The 26633-nt window shown below is 34.0% G+C and overlaps 1 protein-coding gene across 43 annotated transcripts in view; it reads right to left on the minus strand.

Moving 5' to 3' along the window:
• The window catches only part of STPG2 (sperm tail PG-rich repeat containing 2), a 523536-nt gene that overhangs the window by 259919 nt on the left and 236984 nt on the right, over positions 1-26633 (minus strand). The window contains exons 12-13 of one of the 43 annotated variants that reach the window (XR_013371293.1): positions 24352-24454; positions 22454-22472 (exon numbers count right to left, since the gene is read on the minus strand). The exons of 40 other annotated variants lie outside the window; for them this stretch is intronic. Coding sequence is in view for 2 of the 3 variants with exons in the window: in XM_077882957.1 (XP_077739083.1) it covers positions 22354-22472 (119 nt within the window). In the remaining variant the exon portion in view is untranslated. Of the gene's footprint in view, positions 1-22032; positions 22473-24239; positions 24455-26633 lie in introns of those variants that run through there. 2 more of the 43 variants (XM_077882957.1, XM_077882959.1) reach the window with 2 other exon arrangements.

Raw genomic sequence — 26633 nt, forward strand, 5'->3', positions numbered from 1 at the left:
TGAGAAAACTGGACAGCTACATGCAAAAGAATGACACTGGAAGACCTTCTTATACCATATTCAAAACATAAACTCAAAAATGAGACCTGAATCCATAAATATCCTAGAAGAGAACACAGGCAGTAATGTCTCTGGCATCACTGTAGCAATGTTTTTCTAGATATGTCTCTTGGGACAAGGGAAATAAAAATAAACTATTGGGACTACATCAAAATGAGAAGCTTCTGCACAGCAAAGAAAACAAAAACAAAACTAAAAGCCAACATACTAAATGGGAGAAGATATTTGCAAATGACATATCTGATAAAGGGTATCATATGACATACTTATGGCCAACAAGCACATAAAAAAGATGCTCAACATCACTCATTATCATGGAAATACAAATCAAAACTGCAATGAGATTATTACCTCACATCTGTCAGAATGGCTACAGTGAAAAACTCAAGACACAAGTGTTGGTGAGGATGTGGAGAAAAGGAACCCTCATGCACTGTTGGTGGGAATGCAAACTGGTGCAGCCAATATGGAAAACAGTATGAGGTTTCTTCAAAAAATTAAAAATAGAATTACCATACTATTGAGTAATTCCACTACTGGGTATTTACCTAAAGGATATGAAAACACCAATTTGAAAAGATATAGGTACACTTATGTTTATTGCAGCATTATTTATAATAGCCCGATTATGAAAGCAAACCAAGTGTACATCAATAGATGAATGGATAAATAAGAAGTGGTATACAATGGAATATTAATCAGCCATAAAAAGGAATGAAATCCTGTCATTTATACTGACATGGATAGATCTACAGAGTATAATGCTATGCAAAATAAGCCAGTCAGAGAAAGACAAACACTATATGATTTTACTCATATGTAGAACTTAAGAAACAAAATAAATGAACAAAGATAAAAATCAAGAGACAACCCAAAATATAGAGTGTTAACTATGGAGAATAAACAGAGGGTTACCAGACAAGAGGTGAGTAGGAGGACTGGTGAAATAGGTGATGGCAACAAAGGAGTAGTCTTGTGGTGATGAGTACTGAGTAATATATGGAATTGTTAAATTACTCTATTATACATCTGAAACTAATATGACACTAAATGTTAACTACACTGGGGTTAAAATTTTAAAAATATAAAAGAAAAATAAAGTATTCCATGTAGATGCTTACAAAAAAAGTCCCTTTCATTCTCGAAGCCCTTTTAGATAGTCACTCTATCCAAAAGAACTAAATCAAGATGGCTAAGCTTGAAATTGCCTTCTAAAATTATACCTTCTAAAAATGTTTTAAGTTACATTTATAATTTAAAAAAATAAAAAATATTTACATAAGATAAACACACTATTTACAACAAGCAATTTATTGATAATGTATCAGAACTGGTAGCGGAGCCCTCTCCAGTAAGATGGCTCCAACACTAAGGTAGCTTTCTTATCTCAGCCTGGTATATTTCAGTTAATTTGAAAAGGGCAAGAAAAAGTTGATAATAAGGGAAATAAAAATCAAAATGGTAGGGGTACCTGGGTGGTGCAGTTGGTTAAGCATCCCACTCTTGGTTTCAGCTCAGGTTGTGATCTCAGCGTCAAAAAATCAAGCCCCATATCAGACTCTACCGTCAGCATGGAGAATGCTTAAGACTTTCTCTCCCTCTTCCTCTACCCTTCTCCCCACCTCTCCTCTAAAATTAATACATAAATAAATTTAAACAAATATTATCTCAAGTGTGTTGTGCCCAAGATTAGTATCCGAGAAACCACCAAGGAGCCGACACCGATAACAAAAGCACGAGAGTTTATTTACAAGCTCGAGCTTGGGTCCAAGTATACTCTACACAGTAGTGCAGGGGCTTGGACCCTAAAGTGGATTACAGCGGGGTTTTTTTATGGGCTGGTCTAGGGAATTTTCAGAAGGGGTGGAGGAATTTTTCCATTCCAATATGGGGGAAAGAGTGGGGGGAGTTTCTTAAGATCTGATATGGGATTCTCTGCCGAGGGCATTCTGAGCTCTGTTGTCTTTCTGATATAGAATTCCCTGTCAAGGACATTTTGCAGTTTTTCCTGTAAAGTTCAGCTCTTATTCACATGGGCCTATAAGATGGTTGTACTTGTGCTAATGCTAAACTTGAGGTGGAATGGCCTTAATTTTCTCGGCCTCCACAAAGTGCTTGTTGGCCATGCGTATGTCTTCCTCTGTGAGAGTTCTGTTCATGTCTTTTGCCCATTTCATGATTGGATTGTTTCTTTGCTGTTGAGTTTAATAAGTTCTTTGTAGATCTTGGATACAAGCCTTTTATCTGATATGTCATTTGCAAATATCTTCTTCCATTCTTTTAGTTTTGTTGACTGTTTCTTTTGCTGTGCAGAAGCTTTTTATCTTGATTAAGTCCCAATAGTTCATTTTTGCTTTTGTTTCTTTCCCTTGCCTTCATAGATGTATCTTGCAAAAGTTGCGTGGCCAAGTTCTAAAAGGGTGTTGCCTGTGTTCTCCTCTAGGATTTTAATGGATTGTCTCACATTTAGATCTTTCAACTATTTTGAGTTTATCTTTGTGTATGGTGTAAGAGAATGGTCTAGTTTCATTCTTCTGCACGTGGCTGTCCAATTTTCCCAGCACCATTTATTGAAGAAATTGTCCGTTTTCCAGTGGATATTCTTTCTTGTTTTGTTGAATATTAGTTGACCATAGACTTGAGGGCTCATTTCTGGGTTTTCTATTCTGTTCCATTGCCATCAGGGAAATACAAATCAAAATCACAATGAGATACCACCTCACACCAGTGAGAATGGGGAAAATTAACAAGACAGGAAACAACAAATGTTAGGATGTGGAGAAAGGGGAACCTTCTTGCACTGTTGGTGGGAATGTGAACTGGTACAGCTACTCTGGAAAACTGTGTGGACGTTCCTCGAAGAGTTAAAAATAGAGCTACCCTACGACCCAGCAATTGCAGTAATGGGTATTTGCCCCAAACATACAGATGCAGTGAAATGCTGGGACACCTGCACCCCAGTGTTTATAGCACCAATGTCCACAAGAGCCAAACTGTGGAAGGAGCCACAATGTCCATCAACAGATGAATGGATAAAGAAGATGTGGTATATATATATATATACACACACACACACACACAATGTATATTATTCAGCCATTAGAAAGGACAAATACCCACCATTTGCTTTGATTTGGATGGAACTGGAAGGTATTATGTTGAGTAAGGTAAGTCAACTGGAGAAGGACAATAATTATATGGTTTCACTTATATGGGGAATAAAAGAAGTAGTGAAAGGGATTACAGGGGAAAGGAGGGAAAATGAGTAGGAAAAATTAGAGAGGGTGACAAAACATGAGAGGCTCCTAACTCTGGGAAACGAACAAGGGGTAGTCGAAGGGGAGGCAGGTGGGAGGATGGGGTGACTGGGCGATGGGCACTGAGGAGGGCATTTGACGGACGATGGGGTGACTGGGCGATGGGCACTGAGGAGGGCACTTGATGGGATGAGCACTGGGTGTTATACTATGTGTTGGCAAATCAAACTTCAATTAAAAAATACATTTAAAAATTTAAATAAATAAAAAGGAAATCCAAATGATAAAGCACCTATATGCTTGGAAATCCAAATTTAAGAAATTCGAAGTTTACTGGCACAAGAAAGTAAGGCAACTTGAAATGTAGATTATGGGAGCATTACTGTGATTTATGAGTTAATGGAAAGAATGCAAGAGTTGGAGGAAGAGGAAATGGTTTAAAGCAATTCCAATTTTTTTTTTCTAATTGGAAGATGGTAAATTCTTCAAACAACAAATCAGTGCTCTTCAATTTGCTAATCTGTGGAACAGTGAGCCACAAATATAGTCTATCTAGACTCTATCATGGTATTTAATAATGTCTTTCATTGTATCAACATACAAAAAGTAGATTTTTTTTAATCTGAATATACTTACTTCACATTTGGCTACTCTATATACTACAACTGTATCTATCATAAGAATCAATCCAGAAAAAAAGCATGTTATTCCAGGCAATTACTTAGACGAAGTCAGGTTACATTCAACATTCATCCCTTACTCTGACCTCAGTAGTTGCTTTTTTGTTTGTTTTTTAATTCCCGAGGAGTGAATATTTCTTTAAGCTCATTTGATATTTGCTCTTACAACTTATTGAACTCAGACTCAAGATTCATTTCAGGGTCTTGTTTCCCCTAACACAGTTATTTTTAGCATTCTAGAAAGAGGCACTCCCTCTTCAACCTCCAGGCCCATGATGTGAACCCAAGACCAACCTAACCAGGACAGGGAATGTACTACATAAGATATTATGCAAATGTCACTATCAATTATCAGCATCAATCAATATGGATGTTTCTGTTGATTTCTTGAAACTGTGTTCAACAAGTTTTTATTATTAACTTAGATGATGATATGAAAGTCACATTTTTCACTGCATAATAATTGAGTTTTAAACATTTTTAAAATGATGTGCAAGGCCTACATGATTTGGCCCGAGCCCACTTATCCACCCTTGTTTTATACTACCCACTACCTTTCCTTACTCGTCCTTTTAGCCACATTTCCCTTTTATCAATTCTTTGTGCTATGTTCAGAGTCATAGAATATAGTGGTATCTCTGCCTGGGATAACCTTCAAACCCAACTTCCACAACATATAGCACACATACACACAGAGTAAACTTTTATAGACCTCAGCTCAATTGGTACTTCTCTGGCAGTGGCCCTCCCTAATCTGAATACCGGAACAGACCTGCTTTTATACACCCTAACAGTATACTTCACTTAGTAGCATTTACTTAAATTTGCAATTATAAATTATTTGTATAAACAGCTGATGATCTCCCCCTTTCAGACTACAAGAAACACTAGGCTGGATGAACTTTGCATACTACTGATCTGCTATATTGAGCACAGTGGCCTAGTACAGAGCAAATAAACTGTAAATAATTTTTTGGTAGGTTAAAGGAGACAAGGCTAGAAAGATAGAGAATACGTTGGAGGAGAGAATTAGTACCCAAAATAATCTTGGTAAACCGGAAAGGTAAGCTACATCCAGACCAAGCAGTGGTAGATGATACGTGGTAAATGATCATTTAAATATATCCCCTATCCTCCACATACCAAGACTATGCAAGCCCTTGTCACAGTCTCCAAATTAGTTTTATTACTTTGAGTGCTGATACTCTGTTATAATTCTCAGATTTCATCCTATGCTTGTGTTCAAATGAGTAAGTATGGAGAATATAGCTAACATGTAATCACATATTACATAGCCCAGGAAGTTTTTAGAATAGTCATGAGGACTAGCCATGATCAATAAATAACAGAAGTCTATTCAGTATGATTGCTAAACAGATATTGCAATCTTGGACTGAATTAATAATGTAGCATCTAGAACAACAATAAGACTATTGAAAACTGCACAGAACACTCTGGTATACTGTCTAATCTTGAGTACTTCACTTTAAATGGCATACCGAGAAAGACAGGACATGTTGACACTGTTCAAGATCGTATTATTATTATTTATTGTTTGTTGTCCTTCCTGTAAGAAGCTTGTAGATACTTGCCCTTTGCTATGTGACTTGGAGTACAACTCAGTGAGAGATTCAAATTTTCCTATCCCATCTAAATTACATTTGGATGTGTGACTTCATTTAGCTAAAAAAGAAAGAAAGAAAGAAAGAAAGAAAGAAAGAAAGAAAGAAAGAAAGAAAGAAAGAAGAAAGAAAGAAAGAAAGAAAGAAAGAAAGAAAGAAAGAAAGAAAGAAAGAAAGAAAGAAAGAAAAAATAAAGTAAAATATATGTATAAAATATGAATAGAAGATACATGCCATGGGGCACTTGGGTGGCTCAGTGGTTGAGCATCTGCCGTTGGTTCAGGTTGTGATCCTGGGGCCCTGGGATCAAGTCTTGCAACAGACTTCCTGCAGGGATTCTGCTTTTCCCTCTGCCTATGTCTCTGCCTCTCTCTGTGTCTCTCATGAATAAATAAAATCTTTAGTAAAAAAAAAAAGAAACATGCCATGGCCACATCTGAGCAAATTTTACACCTTTTCCTCTGAGAAAAGATTGGCATAACTTAGAGACTGCTCCTTCACCCAAAGTTCTAAAATAAAGTTATATGGAGAACTTCATATATGGAAAAGAACACAGCTGACCTATTGTGTGAGAAATAAACATTTATTGTTTTAACTACTAAAATTATAGATTTGTCCTTACCACAACAAAGCCTAGAGAAAGTTAACTAATAGTGTCAGGCAACCTGAATAATTAAAAATTTTGAGACTACCTCGTTTTAGGAATAGTTGAAGACACTGAGATGTTCCATTTATTGAAACGAATGTAGAGGGATATTGTAGCCCTCTAGATATTTAATGAGTGGTCAAATATGAAAGTATTAGAACTGGTCTGAATATTCTTTTATTTTTTTCAGAGAGAAAGAACACAAGCATGAACCGGGGGAGGGGCCAGGGAGAAGCAGATTCCCTGCTGAGCAGGGAACCCAATGTGGGCTCCATCCCGGGATAACAACCTAAGCCAAAGGCAGAGGCTTAACCCACTAAGTCACCCAGGTGCTCTGGTCTGAGCTATTCTTACTGGGTCAAATTAGGACCAAAAACTGGGAGCCTTAGGGAAATCCATTTCAGCACTGTACAAGAATTTGCTACTTGCATAGGTGGTCAAAAATGAATTTGGTGCTCTTGGATGAAGACACAGTCACAGCTACAGTATAGGCTTGGATGCCCTGCTCCTGCTCCTGACCCACTGCTGTTCTCTTTTGTGGAGGAACAAATAAGTCAGGAAGCCAGCCACAGCCATGGCTTTTAGACACTGAGAAGACACCCGTGGAATGAAAGGTGGCGATTCACCCAATTAGAATTACTCTCACCAGCCCCAACGTAAAATCTTTCAGAAAGGTATGTGCTGACTTGATCAGAGGCTCAAAAGAAAAGAATCTCAAAATGAAAGGACCAGTTCAGATGACTACCAAGACTCTGAGAATCACAAGAAAAACTCCTTGTGGTGAGGGTTCTAAGACTTGGGATTATTTTCAAATGAGGATCCACAAGTGACTCACTGATCTGCACAGTCCTTCTGAGACTGTTAGATTTTACCAAGGCAGGAGTTGAGGTTGAAGTCACCATTCAGAAGCTTAAATCAATCTTTTTAATAAATTGTCAGTTGTTAAAAAATATGAAACTGGCAGTTTTAGAATGCTTATAAAGTTTCCTGACGTTCACCTTCAAATAGCTCAATACATTTAATTGGATATTTTAAAAGGATTCAAATGTAGGTTGGCTTCATAGACTATATGGCCTCTTTACAAAACAAAATGCAAAATTTATAACAAAATATAGGAGACTTTCCTCCAAGACTTTCCTCCTACCCACTTTCCTCCAAGGATTCACTGTCCATTATATGTTCGTTTCTTCCTGTCATTCTGTTCTTGCTTAATCATTATAAACAGTAACTGGTAAAGATGGAAAGATTTCTTTTAAATAGGTCATATGCTTCCAAAATTAACAGTCTAAGATGCGGTAGCAGTTAAATATGAGAAAGTAATACCACTCACAAAGATTTATATTAAACATTTAAAATAAAGTAATTGAATTTTAAATAAAATAGGAAATCACAAATACAAAATTACTTTTGTTTTTATTCCTCAATATTATTCAAAAATAAAAATCTTACTAATGAGTATACAGAGATTTATAAAATAATCCTACATTTTCTATATGCAGAATACGATTTCTACTTCACTTATAAGGCTATTGTCTATTTATAAGCTTTAGTATGACAACTAATAGAACATTTGATGATTTTAATTTTCCCATCCAATATAGAATTTGTTGAATTAAAAAAATTATTATCAAAGTGAACCAATTGTTATTTTAAAATTAACGAATTATATCTTCAGGAGAATGTTCATACTTGCTTTTATAAGAAAAACAACTATCAAATAAATTTTCTTTTGGTACTTATTTTTATTAAACAAATAAAGTCAATGTCATCCTAAATAACATGTTAAATTATGGCTGCCAACATCTGATCCTTCTATCTCTTCTAATTAGTTCTTTCATATTTAATTTTAGTTATCATAGGCCAATGTTCAATTTTATCACACATTGTAATTTTTTCAAATAAGTATTACACAGTCACTTAATATTTATTAAATTTTGATAAATTCAAAATAACCATAAAAGTGAGTATTTTAACAGTATGAAAAATATCTTACTATCACATCTGAAAACTCAAAAATTCAACATGAGTAACTAATACATTTTTGGACACACAAAATTTTCTTTTGGCCTCAAATTTAGAAGCTCAGTGATTTTAAGACTTAAAAGTAAATGAAACTGTTGATAATCTGAGAAAGAGGCTTTAAAGTGTTTATTCCATTACCAATTATGTTTGCCTTTTTCTTCTCTTAAAATTTTGATTAAACACCAAGTACAATGCATTCTTTTCATAAGTTTTTCCATTTTTTTAAAGATTTTATTTTTTTATTCATGAGAGACAGACAGAGAGAGGTAGAGACACAGGCAGAGGGAGAAGCAGGCTCCTCGATCCTGGGACTCCAGGATCACGCCCTGGGCCAAAGGCAGGCACTAAACCACTGAGCCACACAGGGATCCCAAGTTTTTCCATTTTTTAACCTATTAAAATACCACAAAGGAGTACAATGAACCAATCAAGGTTTGATTTTATTTTCCCTTCCTTTTTTTTTTTATCATTTATTCTCAATAATTTACTTGGTAGAAAATAATTTTAGAAGATTCTGAATATCTCTAATAAACATGACATCATGTTCCATTAAGCTGTAGCTTCTTTTAGAGTTAGAATTTCACAGTATTTGCTCTACTTAATTACAAAAGGAAACGAATCTTACAGAATTTGTTTCCATGTAGTTTGTTATTCATTTTAATATTTATAAAATTATAATTTTTGAAGCAATTTTCTCCCAAAAAATCTGCTTTGTCTACAAAATTAGGAGATGGATTTACATAATTATTCCATATTATAATACATCCACAAAAGAGCTAGTTTAATTTGACCTTTTTATAGAAAATTGGTATTTTAGAGGAAACAAAAAATAACTGAAATTTAACAGAGGTTAAGAAAAGATGGTGAGAAGAGAAAATAAAAAATAATGAAGGGAAAATATAGAAGCAACCCCTTTGATTCCAGACATATACAAATGACTTGCTAAAACAATGATAATTTTAAAGACATATTGCAAACAAATGCTTGAAATGAGTGGGTGTACGCAATGAGGCTTACTCTCTTCCACCTTTGCCAATGACAGAACATGCCTAGATCAACCTGCTGGAGAATGAGAGCCACAGGAAGCACATCTAAGTTGCCCCAGTTGCCCCAACAATGGCTAATCTAGATCAAATCAGTAATCACCTGACTGCCAGACAAACAACCCCAACCAAGATTAGTTGAGCTTTCTTGTCAATCCTAGCTAGCCCTGTCAATCCTAGCTATAAAGAGTTGCCACCCAACTTTAGGGTACTTTGTTACATAGTAAAAGTAAAAAAAAAAAAATAATATCAGATTGTCTGTAATTATTAGGTGCAAATTTTGATATTCTAACAATTGGTACCCTAACTAGAATAAAATAGACCTAATAAAACATTTGATCATATCCATTTGTATTCATATTAGAAATTCTGAGAAATGACATGAAAATCATGTATGGACTTTGGTTAAAAATAAGCTTGAATTCAAATGTCTCCACCATTTATTACTATTTATTATTATTTATTATTTATTAGCTGTTTACTTATTATTGCAATGAGAAAAAAATTAAATTTTTTGTGCTCCAGTTTTCCTCTGTAAAGTGGAATTTAATATTACACCATAAAAGTAATACTGAGGTTTGAATGTACTATTATAGGAAACCAACTTATTCATTAATTATTTCATTGGTTCATTTGTTCAACAAATAAATAATTACTAAGCATCTACACATGCCAGGCACCATTTTAGGTGCTAGCCTATGACAGTGAACTAACTAGATAAATTGTTGCCATTATAGAACTGATGTTCTGGAGTAGCAAACTAATAATAAGCAATGAACATATAAATATTAAATTTGTGACATGAAAAAAGTTATCACAGGTAAAATAAGGTGAAGGAGACTGTGAGTACTAAGTATGGGTTGTCAAGGAAGACTTTAAGTTGAGATCTGAACAGAGATTAAAAGGAGGTGAAGAAGTAAGTGATGTGGGTGTTGGGAGGAATATAGGATGGCGGATGGAGCTTACTTGGTAAGTTCAAACACCTGCCATGTGCCTAGAACCTAAGTCAGCAAGAAAGAGAGATGAGTTAAGGGAGGCAGAAGGGGGCTAGAGTGTAGAGCTCCTTAAGGGCTGTGATAAGGATTTTTGTTTTGTTTTGTTTTTAAGATTTTATTTCTTTATTCATGAGAGACACACAGGGAGGGGCAGAGACATAGGCAGAGGGAGAAGCAGGCTCCCTATTGGGAGCCTGATACAGGACTCGATCCCAGGACCCCGGGATCATGTCTCAGCCAAAGGCAGATGCTCAACCACTAAACCACCTAGGTGCCCCTTGTTTTTGTTTTTTAAAGATTTATTCATCTGAGAGAGAGAAATCACAAGCAAGAGCAGCAGAGGGAGAGGAAGAGAATTTCAAGCAGACTCTGCGCTGAGTATGGAATCTCTCACAAGGCTCCATCCTACCACCATGAAACCACAACCCGATCCAAAACCAAGAGTCAGATATTCAACTGCTGCACCACCCAGGCATCCCAAGAACTTTTTTTTAATTCTAATTAATACTGGAGGCTATTAGAGATTCTAAACAGAGGAGTAACATGAGAATAGATGGTATGGGCAAGAGAAGAAGCAAGATTACTTAGGAAATTCCTGCAAAGATCCAGCTAAGATAGCAGTTTGGACCAAAGTGTTAGCATTAGAGGAGATGAAAAGTTGTTGGGATTTGGATATATTTTGAAGATGAAGCCAATAATATTTGCTGGTGGATTGGATTTGGAAATGAGAGTACCAGAAGAATCAAGGATAAAGTTCTAGTCCAAGAAACATGAAAATGGAACTGCTATTCGTGAGATTGGAAAGGCAATTAAAGATTAGGGTGCAAGAGGTAAGAGTGGGATGAGTCAGGCATTTGGTCTTGGGCAATACTATTTTTTTTTGTTTGTATTTCAATTTGTTTTTGAGGGGTCTGTTAACTGTCCAAGTAGAAATGTTTAATAGGCACTTGTATGTACAAGTTTGGATGGAGTTCAGGAGACACTGAATGCTAACAGTAGGAGTGCCCTAAAATTAAGTTTTAGATTTGGGTACCAAGATAAATTCTGTTATTCAACTTTGGAAAAATAAATATATTGCATGTGGGCATTATTTCTGGTACTTGTGATCATGGCCATTACCATCAGATCCTGCTGGCATCACAAGTGTTAGGGGGAACAAAGCATGCTATATCGATGTCAAGCCGTTCAGGAGTGATTGAAAGTACACAGTAGTTTAAACAGAGAAAGTATAATATAAAGAATTATTAACTATGATAAAAGAGCTATAACCAGGATAGAAGAAAACTCTGTATTTTGCTCTAGGGCTAAGGGAGAATGCCCAAGAAAGGACAAATATGGAAAGGGGGCCCTCTTTCCTCAGGTTGGGTTTCAAACTTTTGAAACCTACTGAGTGACAAAGTATTCTGGGTTTTGCAGCCCAGAGCTTGTCTATAGTTGGTGAGCAAGAAGGAAGCACCCCTATGAAGGGCCGGAGGGGGCTGCACAGGAGGTACAGGTGGGACATAGGTGAACACAGCCAGACATGTGAGCATGTATAGGGAATCAGGGTTCTGACGCTGCAGAGGGCTTGAAGCGTACAATATGTATGTGAGCTACTACCAATAGGCAGCATGCAGACATGCAGAAGGAGTAGAAACAGGGGTGTAGACTAACCAGAGGCAAGGGACTGGGCACACGAAAATACAGAGGGAACAGGGGCCCTGGTACATCAGGGGGCCTGGAATGCAGAGCATCCATGTCAGAAGGGCCATGGCATAAGGACCATGGGAAACAAACATAGGGTGAGCAAGCAGGAATAGGGGTGACAGTGTGAGCAAGAGAAAATAAGAGTGTGGTATCCATGTTGAGAGGGTTACAGAAAAGTAATCACCAGGACAAGGGCTGCAAGGTTGCAGGGGTCTGTGCATTCTAGACGGATGCCTGCAGTAGCATATAATCATTTGACTTTTCCCCCCATACTGCTGACTCAGCATGTGGTGGCCAGAAAGAGCAGGAGAGTCCCTTTGTCCTTCAGGACCCTCTACTGAGAACATTCAGCATCATATCACTGAAAAGGAGAAATGCTTAAAGGAATTTGACTCCATCCTTTTACTGCACCATGTGTTTTTGCTGCATCAGAGTGAGTTTGAGGGTGAGAGGCAATAAATGGATAACTGGCATACATATCATTAAGATGTATTATTAATATCTGAATAGTCACTCTCAAATATAGGTAAGTATTCCAAAAATAACTTTAAGTAAAATTCCCTGTGTATTAAATGTTCAAATTCTATCATTCAGTTGTAATTGTATGTTTATTGCTGCAAGAGAAAATGATGATTGTTCAATTTGTAACATTATATATAAAACAATTGTTAATAATTCTCAACTATTTAAATAAATAGTGAATAGACCGACAGTCAACATCCCTGTTACATAGAGCTTATTAGCTAGACAACTTTAGGAAAAATATATCCCTTTTTAACAATGCTTATAGAAATTTAAATAAATTAACAAAAAGAGTACTTGAGTATTAATATAATGATAACTTTTGTAAAATATTTTGTAAAATGTATTAGCTCCATACATTAAATAAAATAAATCTTTCAGCATTTATTTATTTTGCAATCATTTAATTTTACTTAGTTAGGCCATAAGCCTGAAAGAAAAAGTTCTACTTGGGTATTCTCAAATACACTGAAAACCCAAAAGAAATGTAAGTTTTATCTCTTTCCACAAAGAAGAGAAATCAGCAAGGCTATCATCAGAGTGTTGATTCAACACTAGAGAGGAACCCAGCTCCTTCCCATCTTCCTCTCCAGCCAGACGTGGAACCTATCTTTTCACTTCAAAGTCACATATTACTCCAGGGAGAAAAATGGCTACCGGAGCTCTGAGGGGAGAAGATGAAATGGAAGGAGCAAAGAGCATCATCCGTCTGTCTCTACTTGAAGCAGTCTTCCCATATGTCCCACATAATGGTGTCCAAACTTGGACAATGGTTACATATAACGAGAATGGATTACTAAGTTTGTAATCTTTTATCTGGATACATTACTGCTCTGAATTGGATTTCAAGGAATACTGAAATGTAAGTAGTCCATCCTATCTATCATCTTATAATAAAAAGGTTGATGAATAGAAAGGCTATAAAGCATATGACAGAGAAAAAAATGGAGAAATTATTGGGAACAAAAAGAGAAAGAGTAAATACAGTCCTTGGAGAACAGCACTTTGGTGTAAAGAGAAATTGACAGAAATGAAGGGAAAGATAAAAACAAAAGGCAATCATTTATTTATTCCCCTGTTATGCATCAAGAACTACACTAGGTGACTGAGTATACAATAGCAAACAAGAGAGATGCATCCCTACCTTCACAGAATTCATATTCTAGTGGATACTATGGGAACAATAAAATCACAGTGACTCTAAATAGCAGGTTGGAGACCAGACACAGAATAAAATGGCCCTTGATATTCATATTATTTACAATAATGCAAAATGAATTCTCAAAGTCTCACTAAGCCTTTAGGAAAGGAAGAGTCTTTAAATTTATAGTGAGCACAATATGGTAAGGGAATCATAAGTGATAGTTACTATTTTAAGATATGCAAAATATCACTGAGATTTTCAATTTTGGGAATGCCGGGTTTATTATTTTATTTTAGTGAAAATAAAAAATTAAGGACTCTCATATTTATATATATATATACATATTGTATATGTGTATATCCACACATATACTTGTGTGCGTGTGTGCATTTGTACATGCATACATATAACTATGAGCATTGTTAAATTTATCCTATAAGAAAAAAAATTTATCCTATAAGGTAGAACTAATATCATCCCATTTAGAGATGAGAAAATTGAGTAACAATTTCTTGGGCAATAACCTGCCCCTGGTCATGTAACTTATAAGTGTCAGAGCTGAGATTTGATTCTGGGAGTTTGGTTCCAAAGTCTGTTCCCTTAGCCAATGCATTGTTTCCTCTCCATGTTTACTCATTTAGTCTCATTCGCCTGATTTCCTATCCCCATTATTCTTAATTTTGTTACCATTAAATTTTCTTTGATGCCAGCAACAGTAAAGAAAGAGACTGATTTCTAAACAAAATATTATAGGGAGATGAATGGATTAGAGGAATAAGAACAAAGATGAGATCTCCAAAGTTTGTAGAAGTGACAGTTAATATTGGGAGAATTTTCAGTTGGATATATGGCCAGAAGGACTTTTCCCTATAGGGAAGATGAGCATATTTAAAAACATTAAAGCCATACACTTGAAACTAATGTAACATTGTGTGTCAACTGTACTTCAATAACAATAAAAACTAAAAGCATTAAAGCCTATAATATCTACTATTTAATAAAATTAGATGGAATATAAAATGATCTCTGAAATATCTCCAGAAGATAAGTGTTCTTTATTATTGTTATTTTTCAATATAGTGGGATTTAGAGAGGCAACAAAGTGAAACTAAAAAAGCACTGGGGTGCATGCCAAAAAATCCTAGAAAATGGTGCTGGTTTTTCCATTTATTAATTTTCAGAATAATAGGAGAAAAATGTCCAATTTATGCTGCCTACCTCGCAAGTTTAAGAATTAAAAAATCTGTTTTTCCCCAGTGCTCTGAACACTATTAAGTACTATTACAGATATAAGGTAAGGTCATTATACTTAATCACCATCATTATATGAGAGCTCAGTAAATAAAGGTTAGAGGATGATCACAACTCACCTCACATTGGAGAACTGAACCAGGAATAAATTTAACAAAATTTATTTCAAATGTTCACATTTGGCCAAAGAGGAAGCACTGTTGACCCCACGGGTTACAGTTAAACTGTAATAACTGCCTATTCAGAATTGTCAGTTTCTCCTTGTCATTTTTTAGCCAAAATTATACCACAAAATAGTCTTTTCTTTTAAATCAAACTGAAAGGTCCCAGTCGGATCTTGCTTAAAAACTGAGTCCAGGGGCAATCTAATCATGTCTCTTGGGTAGCAAAACACTGAGTCAAAAGATCCCAGTTCCTATTAGAGATATCCCATATGGCCCCTGCTGTTAGTAAAACAATGCATTTCCTGGTCCTACACAAGGTTTTCCCAGCCATGTTGCTATTCCATGTGCTTATATATATAAGTTCTAGGGACCCACAGAAAGGATTGTAAAATCAATAAAGTTTTCATTTTCCTACTTTCTGCATATAAGAGCTACTCCTTGGTTGGTTTTACAATCAAATGTAAAGTGTACTGTTCTATCTTTTCATTAACTAAAAAGATATTAGTTAACTTCTCTACTCTACTTTTCGTTAGACTAAATACTATTGGCCCTAATACTTATTTTAACTAGAGTAGAAATGATCTCTCTTCAGTTTTTATTCATAGTGGATTAACCATTCTCCTTTATTTTTCATATTATGCCTCTCATATTCAACCTCAATATATCGATTTTCTGCCTTTAAAAGCTATCAAAGATGAGGATTATGTGCTCCCTCTATGCCCTATCCTTACTTGTAAAATGAAACTTTAATTGCATAAAATAGTTTGGGTAATTTCCTATGTGTCAGAAACTCCATTTTTACTAAAGGACTGTCTGCTACTTTTCTGAACCAAATTTTCTTGATTCACTATTAAAAATAGTCTCTGCCAATTATGTATGATAATAACATTACACTACTAGTGATTTAAATAATGATGCTTTGTTGCTATAGGGATGTTGTGACATTGAACATCAGAAAAAAAAATCACTAGAGAAATTAAGACATCAAAATGCTTGCCAATAAAGTTTTTATTCATCATCACCAAATATTTGTCTGTCCCTTATAAACCAACTATAAATAATTTAAATGCAGTTCTATATTGAACCAGTAGGAATATATAGCTGGATCTTGGCTCTGCTCTCTCTTCTTATTATTTGATGATTTATGTTATTAATATTATTATAACGTTAAAAAGAAAAAATACTAAAAAGTAACAAAGGAAATAATGTTTTCTCTAGTTCAAGTAATTTGGACTTATATATTCAATTGACAGTAATTAAAGAGAACTATACAATAAGTTAACAAATAATCTATAAAGTACCCTTGTTGGTTGCTTTATGGATATACTTATTTAACTATATTTCCTTAGAGAAAAAAATTGAATTATTATATACCCTGTTTTATTGTTTGTATCCATAATATAGCAGCTGAAAAAGAGAAAATAAAAATATTTACTAATATATATACACATATATACTTTTTTCCTCCAGAAAGTCCATAGTGGGGGGAAATGCCATTAGACTAAATATTGAGAAACCTAGATTTCAGTCTTGGCTTTCTCTCTCACCAGCTATGTAATGGTTGAACATCCCTTAACTCTTGGGCTCTCACATTCCTGATTTGTAAGCAGAGATTAGATCAGATGATATATAAAGTCCTGTCTAATTTAAAGATTCTACAATTCCATGGTACATAATTTCAAGATGTGTCCAAAGCCTTTAACCTGCATAGATAAAATTCACAAGAATCAGCTCTCTTTTTCTTTCACTTGGATCAAAGGTGACTAAAACTGATAAAAGCAATTTGTTCAATTCTTCTTCATGACAAGGCATTCCGTCAACTCTGACCTAGATGCCTATCAAATACAACTTCTTATTTAACAGTTCACCAGTTACATTCTTAACTATCATAAAGTGCTCATGAATGAAAATTTTGTTATAGTTCATTCCACCCCATCTCTGTTTATCATTTTAATTCAAATTATATATATGGCCTTAGAAATACTGTTCTGTAATATGTGAACTAATTTTATAGATACTTCTAATAACACATTTGAAGGAATGCAATTAGCCAACGTTTCTATCAATCGTTCCAAAATATGAATGATTAACTTTCTTCTTCCTAGATGCTCATAGTTGACTTTACTCTCTATCACAGAAAACAAACGAGATAGCACCATGATAATATTTACAATATTAATCATTATAAATACCAAAGAGAAATACACAAGACAGGGAAATTTTGCTCTTTATTATGTCATTTCATGCAATGAGTCATAAAAACTACTAAAATGTCAGATAACACTATGATGGAGGATAATGTTATTTTTTAAAACCATAAATATAATTGCAAACAATAAAGGGGAAATGAATAAGTCTTATGTGAATTACATCTATATTATGATAAAATTATTCTAATGTAATCTTTCTGTACTACTTCAAAAGGACAATCTTCTATCAAAATATTTTCCAATGAACTCTGTCTGACATGCTTTCCAATTTTCTGATCAAAGATTTAAAAACTTTTTTGCATGTGAAAAATAAAGGCACTACAAAGGTCTTGTATTCTGCTATAACCATCCTAGATAACAAAAATATATATCTTTTCTTTCTTATTCTCTTTTGTTTGTGTGCTAAAACCTGGGACCGAAAAACATGTATATATTTTAAAATAAATACAAGCAGCATAATTTTACTAGTCTTTAAAGTAGATTGTAATTGTTGTGTTAAATTATATACTTTTCCAAGAAGTTTTTTTTAATCAATGATAATTAGGTAAAAACAAAGCTTAGCATGTTTGAAAATTGCTCATCTAGCAGTATATATTACCCTAAATAATAGATATTATGAAAGGCAAGTCCAAGTCATTTGTTTATTACAGTGTAAAAATTGAATACATCAGAGTACCACGTTAAGTGTTTTCTATGAGTTTCTCCTTAAAGTGTACTACTACAGATTACTCTTATCACCACAAAAAGAATGATGTTAAGTCACTGTGTAAGTTTTTCCAAGCATTTTACATTTCATGTTATACTGTAATTTGTAATAAATATTATATTTTATGGGTTTGTGTTCATTCAAATGAATAGCTGACAACTGGAATAAGAAAATGAACCTCTTTTTTTATGGTGGTTATGACAAAGATAAATGTAAAGGAGAAAATGGGAGAAGGGCAAAAGCAAAATATATGCATCAGAGTTAAGAAAAAAATATAACACAAGAGCAAAACAAAACCAACAACAACAAAAATATTTTCCCCCACCTGGCACCAGACGTCTCTTAGGAAGAGAAATGTTTTAGATGAGAAAAATGCCATGACTAACTGCTTACAGCTGCAAAGAGAAAATTCAAGGGGCATAAACTTTACAAAGAGAGTAAAACATACAGCAAAATTCAATTCAATAATATTTTCTTAAAGATTTCTGTGTCTGTATTCATGAGGGATACTAATGGGTAGTTTTCTTATATTGAAATACATTTGTATGTCTTTGTTACCCAGGACATGCTGTCTTCATAGAAAAGATAAATAACATTCCAATCTTTTCCATTTTCTAGGAAAGTTTCTGTAGGATGTCTATATTTTGCTTCTTAAATGTTTGTGCCTGATATTTTCGGGTCAGAAGATTTTTAATTAAGAATTCGATTTCTTTAGTAACACAGAACTGAACTATTCAGGTTTTGCTTTCTTCTTGAGACAATTTTGGTAATTTACATCTTTTAAGAAATTAGTCCATTTCATCTATATTGTCAAAAATTCTTTGGTACAAAGTTTTTTTTAAAAAAATTATTATTATTCATTTAATGTGCAGAGAATCTGTAATCTTTTTTAATCTTTTTAAACTTTTTAATTTTTTAAATTTAAATTTTTTAAACTTTTTAATCTCTGATGTGACACAGGGATTTTCTTATTAATTCAATTTTTAAAACTTTATTGTGAATATATAGAAATGTGGTTAGATTTTGTTGTACACATCCCTTGTATCTTAGTCTATTTACCTGTCCTATTAACTTCTTAAAAATAAGTAGTCTTTTGTTTCATTATTAATTATCCATATTTTGTTAAGTTTCAAACTTTCTATCCTTTCTAATATAAACATTAAAAACAGCTCACTGCAGTATAGTATAGGAGAAAAATCATTGATTTTGGAGTCAAGAGAGAGCTGAGTTCTAATCTTGAAGCTGCTAGTTACTAGCTACATTACTATTTTCTAAATTAATAAAATGAAGAAAATAACACCTGTCTCACAGAGTAAGGGAGAGAATTAAAAGAAGAGGCATGCCCAACATTTTAGTTATTTTGATTATAGCATTCAAATAAAATATATCACATCCTAAAGTGAAATAGTCATGTATCAGTTCCCTGAATTCTTATGGTAATTAAAATGTAATGAAAAAGGTATCCTAACACATATAGCATTCATTAACTCAGGCATAAAATTTTCCAAAGCTGAACATTAAAAAAAATAATAATAAAGATAATTTCAGCCTCCCTTTTCAAGACTATTTGGTTTCCATTAGCTAGTTAAAATCATTTTACAATTGTTATACTCTTATTTAATCCACATTCTACACTATCATTACATCTGTCAGGACCAAATATAAGTACTATATATCCACCATATTCAAATTTTATTACTTTTCAAATTCTCAAAAGATGGATGATAACATAAGAACTACAATACAAAAATAAAACTAAGCCTCACAATTTCTTGGTAAATTCGTTTTTACTAAGTTTTTAAAAAAAATAGTAAAGTTTTTAAAAGTTTTCAAAGGATTTTTAACCGTGAAAATTACCAAAACTGTTGTCTTTTAAACCACTACTAAAAAAGATTAATGTATAAAATGTTAGCTAATCGGGACACCTGGGTGGCTCAGAGGTTGAGCATCTATCTTGGCCTAGGGCATGATCCTGGGGTCTGGGATTGAGTCCCACATCAGGCTCATTTTGGGGAGCCTGCTTCTCCCTCTGCCTATGTTTCTGCCTCTCTTTCTCTGTCTCTCATGAATAAATAAATAAAATATTTTTTAAAATGTTAGCTAATCTATGACAAACTGGATGAAACAAGCTAGGGTTATGCCCATTACACTAAGATACTGGACTTTGCAAGGGCAGCAGGGTTCCCTGGGTGGCGCAGCGGGTTAGCGCCTGCCTTTGGCCCAGGGCGCGATCCTGGAGACCCGGGATTGAATCCCACATCGGGTTCTCTGTGCATGGAGCCTGCTTCTCCCTCTGCCTGTGTCTCTGCCTCTCTCTCTGTGTGTGTGACTATCATAAATAAATAAAAAAAAATACTCATGTTAAAAGAAATGAATATCCACTTAAGTAACAGAATTCCAACTATGAAAAGCCTGAAAGTCAGGCTTACGTGAAAAGTTCAAAAAGGCTATTTTTTTCTAACTCTTTTCTTTCCATTTTCTCCTTGTTAGTCTTTTCTTATCTCTAAATATGTAAGAATTTCAGACATCTAAGAAATGAGTGATTATCCACTTAAGTAACAGAATTCCAACCATGAAAAGCCCGAAAGTCAAGCTTACGTGAAAAGTTCAAAAAGGAATTTTTTTTTAAAGTTGTCAGCCTTAATAGTAACATATGACTTCACATTTATATCTTTGACTCTGTTTAGTTTCTATCACTCCCTCTAGAGTGTAAACCCCATGTAGGCAGGAGTCTTGTCTACATTTGCTCATTATAATCTGGCACCTAACAAAGCACACCAGGAACAAAGTGTTCAGTGCATTTGGGGGATAAATAAATAAATTGATTAATTAACTAAAATTAATGAGTATCTATCTCTTTCCAAAATTTAAGCAGTTATGAGAGGGGAAAAAAAGTGAAATTTCCTTTATATTCACTTTGTCTAAGGAAACTGAGTAGTCTCTGCATAAATAAATAGGAAAAAACAAAGACTTTATCATTCAGGTAGTTTGATTAACTAAGCTACTCTGCAGACTTTGATAAAACATCCAGTTAGTAAGAGATTTTTATGATGCAACACACGAAATAAAGAAATCTCATTTTTGTTTTCTTATCTCTAACTCATACAATTTTCTGACTGGATGTATAAACTTTTCCACAGCAAAGGGTCTAGGAAAGATAATTACAGAAATACACAAAGAGGACTGACTACTGGAGATTCTCAGAGTTGCAGTGTGAAGATGCAGGGTGACATGTAACTAGCTATTAGATTAAGTAAGCTTCTCTCTTTAATACTCCTGATGGATACCATGACAATAACATAACTAGAGTTATAGAGGATGTTTTCAATTTAAATTTTGGAGAATATGGCTATGTTTTATCTGAACAGCATAAAAATTGAAGTGACAAAGTGAACCAAGACATTAGGGAATTAAGATTCTTAATGAATTAAAGCTTCCAAGTTTTGCTTTATTTCAACATATATTTCTAAACACATTCTGTGCTACTGTGTGACACTCAACACTGCTTATGCCCCCACTACGCTTCACTTAGGTAAAAGTATCATTAATATATCCATAGTAGGGTGTATTTTTTGCTGGGTTTTAAAAAATGATGGTTTACATTGCCTTACCCAGATTCCAGCCCAATTGTGACTCAATTGTCTGTACCCAGAGAAGTTTAATGGAAGCAGAAATAGGATCTATTGTGTTCAAGTAACTGAATTTCCATCTATGAAAAAAGGAGCTGAACTTCAAAGGAATTTAGCGGGTGATTTGGGGCTCATTAACACCAGACTTTAATCAAACATGCTAGATTTCCTAAGCAGTTAAATTCCCCCAGGCTTATTGCTGCAGAAATTGTATTATCTAATTTATTTTGCTTTATTGAGGTGTAATCAACAAATAAAAATTACATATATTTAAGATAAAACATGATGGTTATATATACATATATATAGTGAAATGATTACCATAATCAAGCTCATCATTGCCTCATATAGTTTTATTTATTTATTTATTTATTTATTTATTTATTTATTTTGGTGTGATGAGAACATTTAAGATTTTTACTCTTAGCAAATTTCAAGTAAATGATACAATATTATTAAATATAGTCACCATGCTGTATGTTAGATGCCCAGAACTTATGCATCTTATAACTAGAAGTTTATACTCTTTGACCTTCCTCTCTCATTTTGCCCTGTCCCAGCCCCTAACAACCACATTCTATAATCTGATTCTGAGTTTAACTTTTTAGGATTTCACATACAAGTGATATCATATGGTACTTGTCTTTCACTGTCTGGCTTCTTTCATTTAGTGTAATGTCTTCAAGGTTCATCCACATTGTTGCAAATATCAGGATTTACTTCTTTTTTATAGTTGAATAATATTCCACTCTATATGTATACCAAATTTTCCTTATCGATTCATCTGTCAATGAACACTTAGGTTGTTTCCATATCTTGGCCATTATGAGTAATGCTGGAATGACATGAGAATATAGATATCTCTTTGAGACACTAATTTCATTTGTTTTAGATACATATCCATCAGTAATATTGCTGGATGATATTACTAGCTCTATTTGTAATTTTTTTTAGAAACCTCTATACTATTTTCCCATAATGGCTAAATTTATAGTCTCACCAACAGTGAACAGGGTTCTCTTCTCTCTATACTCTTGCTGACATTTGTTATCTCTTGTCTTTTTGATAAAACCACCCTACCAGTGTGAGGTAGTATCTCGTGAATTTGATTTGCATTTTCCTGGTGATTTGTGACATTGAGCATGTTTTCATGTGCCTGTTATCCATCTGTATATTTTCTTTGTAAAAATGTCTATTCAGGTTCTTTGCCCATTTTTAAATTGGGTCATTAGTTTTTTGCTGTTGAATTGTAGAAAAAATGTTCCTTATGTGCTTTAAATATTAACCCCTTATCAGATAATTGTTCACAAATATTTTCTCCCCTTCCATAGCCTGCCTTTTCACTTTGTGGATTGTTTTTTGCTGTGCTGAAGCATTTTAGTGATGTCGTCCTAACTTGTTTTTGTTTTTGTTGCCTGTGCTTTTCAGTGTAAATCGAAAAACTCATTGCCGAGATGAACATTAGGGAGATTTTTACCTATGTTTTCTTCTAGGATTTTATAGTTTTAGGTTTTGCAATAAAGTCTTTGATCCATTCTGAGTTAACTTGTGTGTATGGTATAAGATAGTAGTCCAGCTTCATTCTTTTGCATGTGGATGTCCAGTTTTCTGAGTGCCATCTACTGAAGAGACTGTTTTCTCCATTGTATATTCTTGGTACCCTTGCCATAGATGAGGTAACTATTTATGTGTGGGCTTATTTCTGGGCCCTCTATTCTGTTCCATTAGGCTATATTGTCTGTTTTCATGCCAGTACCATACTCTTTTAATTACTATAGCTTTGTAATAGTTAAGAGACCAGGAAACCTCCAGTTTTGTTCTTTCTTACAAATACTTTGGCTATTCAGGATCTTTTTTGGGGAGAGGGGGGTTCATATGAATTTTAAAATTGTTTTTCTCTATTTCTGTGAAAATGTCATGTTGTCTGTTTTCATGCCAGTACCATACTCTTTTAATTACTATAGCTTTGTAATAGTTAAGAGACCTGAAAAACTCCAGTTTTGTTCTTTCTCACAAATACTTTGGCTATTCAGGATCTTTTTTGGGGAGAGGGAGGTTCATATGAATTTTAAAATTGTTTTTCTCTATTTCTGTGAAAATGTCATTGAAATTTTGATAGAGGTTGCAATAAATTATAGATAATACTATAATTATACTATCTATATATTACCTTTGGGTAGTATGGACATTTGTACAATATTAATACTTTGAATCCAGGAAAACATCATCTCGTTCCACTTATTTTTGTTTTCTTCAATTCTTTCATCAGTGTCTCATAGTTTTCAGTGTACACATTTTTGGTTAAGTTAATTCCTAAGTATTTTATCATTTTCTATGCTATTGTAAATGAGATTGTTTTCTTGATTTCTTTTTTGGATAATTCTTTGTTTGATTTTTTAAATAGAGTTTTCAGTATTTACAAATTCACCACACATCCTAGATTATTCACTTTTTTTCCACCAGTCATTGTTTTAAAAAAGAAAGGAAAAGTTACAAACATAATGAATGTAAAGAAATAGAAAGGGATGCAGGGATAAAATTCAGAAAGAGTATACGATATTTTCTTTATCACTTCAATTTATTTTATATGATGAGATTTCTAGAAGAGGTCTCTTATTTTAGAATAAAAATATTGCCAATTTTATTAGTTTTCTATTGTTGAAGAAGTTACCACAGATTTGGTGGCTTAAAATAATACAAAAATATTATCTCACAGTTCTTTAGATCAGAAGTCTGGTGAGCTTGGATTATTTCTTGCTTCTCTCTCACAAGGCCAAGATGAAAGTGTCTGCAGACATGCATTCCTTTATGAAGTCTCTAGAGGAGAATGTGTTTCAAAAAACATTCAGATTTTTGCCAGAAATCAGTTCCATACAGATGTAAGAGCCCCCATTTCCTTGCTGGCTGGTATCTACAGGTCATTCTCAGCTTCCTGAGCCTGCATGTATTCTCAGTTTCCTGAGCCATCAAATCCTCCATCTTCCATCTCAGTGCCAGCAGGGAAAAGTAGAAACCTTCTCACATTTTAACTCACTCCTCTTCCTCTTTCTCTGTTGCATCTCTCACTGACACTTCTGCTTTCTTTTTCCGATTTTAAGGGCCAATGTGATTAGATCCAGCTCACCAGAATTAATACAAGATACTGTCCCTAATTTAAGGTAACCTGATGAACATCCTTTAATTCCATCTGTAAAATCCATTTGCCACATAACATTAACATATATTCACAGGTTCTGGAGATTAAGGCATAGGCATCCTGAAGGAGGGCGAGGTGAGAAAGCATTATTCTGTCTACTGAACCTATAATTTATAACAATTAGTTGTTTAGCATTCATAATATTCTAAATAGAACAGTTACTAAAATTCAACCACGCTTTTGCATAATCTCTAAGTAACCTGAAGTACAATTTATGCTTGTACTCTGAAAAGGCAAAGCAGACCACTGAAGGTGTGTTTTCATTATTTCTTACTGACATAAGTTCACTTCAATTTGTATTTAATAAAACCTTGTGGTTGAGATATGAGAACCATTCTAAAAAGTGCAATGAGATGGAAAACTGTCTCTCTGAACTTTTTCCTACACTAAAAAAATTCACAGTATAGTTCAAACAGAGAGGAGTTGTTACAATCTCTGAAAGCATGTACCCTGCAATGAATTTAATTTAATCTTTACAAAATAACTTGACTGGAAAACACAGTTCAGAAGGTCATGCTGAACAATGAATTTCATTTATAGCAAAATAAAATGGCTAAGAGTACAACTATTATCTCTACTTCATACACTACACTGATGTTATGATTTTATGTACCTCCATTTTTCTGCCCAGTACTGAATGCAATTTTAAAGTTGTCAAAGTCAAAGACACTTTAGAATACATATAATCTCTATGAAATATAGTTTATATCACATTGAATCTCAAGTTGATAGTTTTCTTTCTAATTTTTTTTACTAATATGCAATCTTATTTTTTCTTACTATAGTCAATTAAGAAAGATTAGTCAAACTTCAATGCCTCTACTACTATCATGATTATGAATCACATAAAAAGAACTGCTGTGACATTATCAAGATAGTAATCATACAAAAAAGTATTTCTGCAAGAAGTTCTCAATAAACAGCAACCTATTCTCTTTTATGGGCAAATACACTTATTTTGCACCTTAAAATACTTGTGTGAATTCCTTCTTAAAATATAGACATGTGGGGGATCCCTGGGTGGCGCAGCGGTTTAGCACCTGCCTTTGGCCCAGGGCGCGATCCTGGAGACCCAGGATCGAATCCCACATCGGGCTACCGGTGCATGGAGCCTGCTTCTCCCTCTGCCTATGTCTCTGCCCCTCTCTCTCTCTCTCTGTGACTATCATAAATAAATAAAAATTTTTTAAAAACCTTTAAAAAAATATAGACATGTGTATCAAATCTACAAGTTTGTTTATCGATAGTAACCTTTAGAACTAAAACTAAATTCATAAATTCATACTGCTACATTTATAGAAAGATTACTTTGCTAATTGTGTGAAATGTATATATCATAAAATTCAACTAGTCTAAAGGCATTACAGCAATAATGAGTAACTTCCAAAGAGGAAGAGAGAGGAAAACCAAAAGGCAGACTGTAAACTATAGAGAACAAACTGATGGTTACCAAAGGTGAGATGTGTAGGGGGAATGGGTTAGTTAGATGATGGGGATTAAGGAGGGCACTTGTCATGATGAGCACCAGGTGTGCCATGTAAGTGTTGAACTGCTAAATTGTACACCTGAAACTAACATTACACTGTATGTTAACTAACTGGAATTTAAATAAAAACATATATATATATATGTATGTATATATGTGCATATGTAATATACATATATATAAAATTGTACTGTAATCATCCTAATTCTTATTGTGATAAGATAATAAAATGCCTAAGTGATGAGATAAAGTGAGAGTATTTACACTGTGTATAACTACCAAATATAACCATAATATATTAAGAACTACTAATC

The sequence above is a fragment of the Canis aureus genome, chromosome 33, assembly GCF_053574225.1.
Source record: "Canis aureus isolate CA01 chromosome 33, VMU_Caureus_v.1.0, whole genome shotgun sequence".
Taxonomy (NCBI): domain Eukaryota; kingdom Metazoa; phylum Chordata; class Mammalia; order Carnivora; family Canidae; genus Canis; species Canis aureus.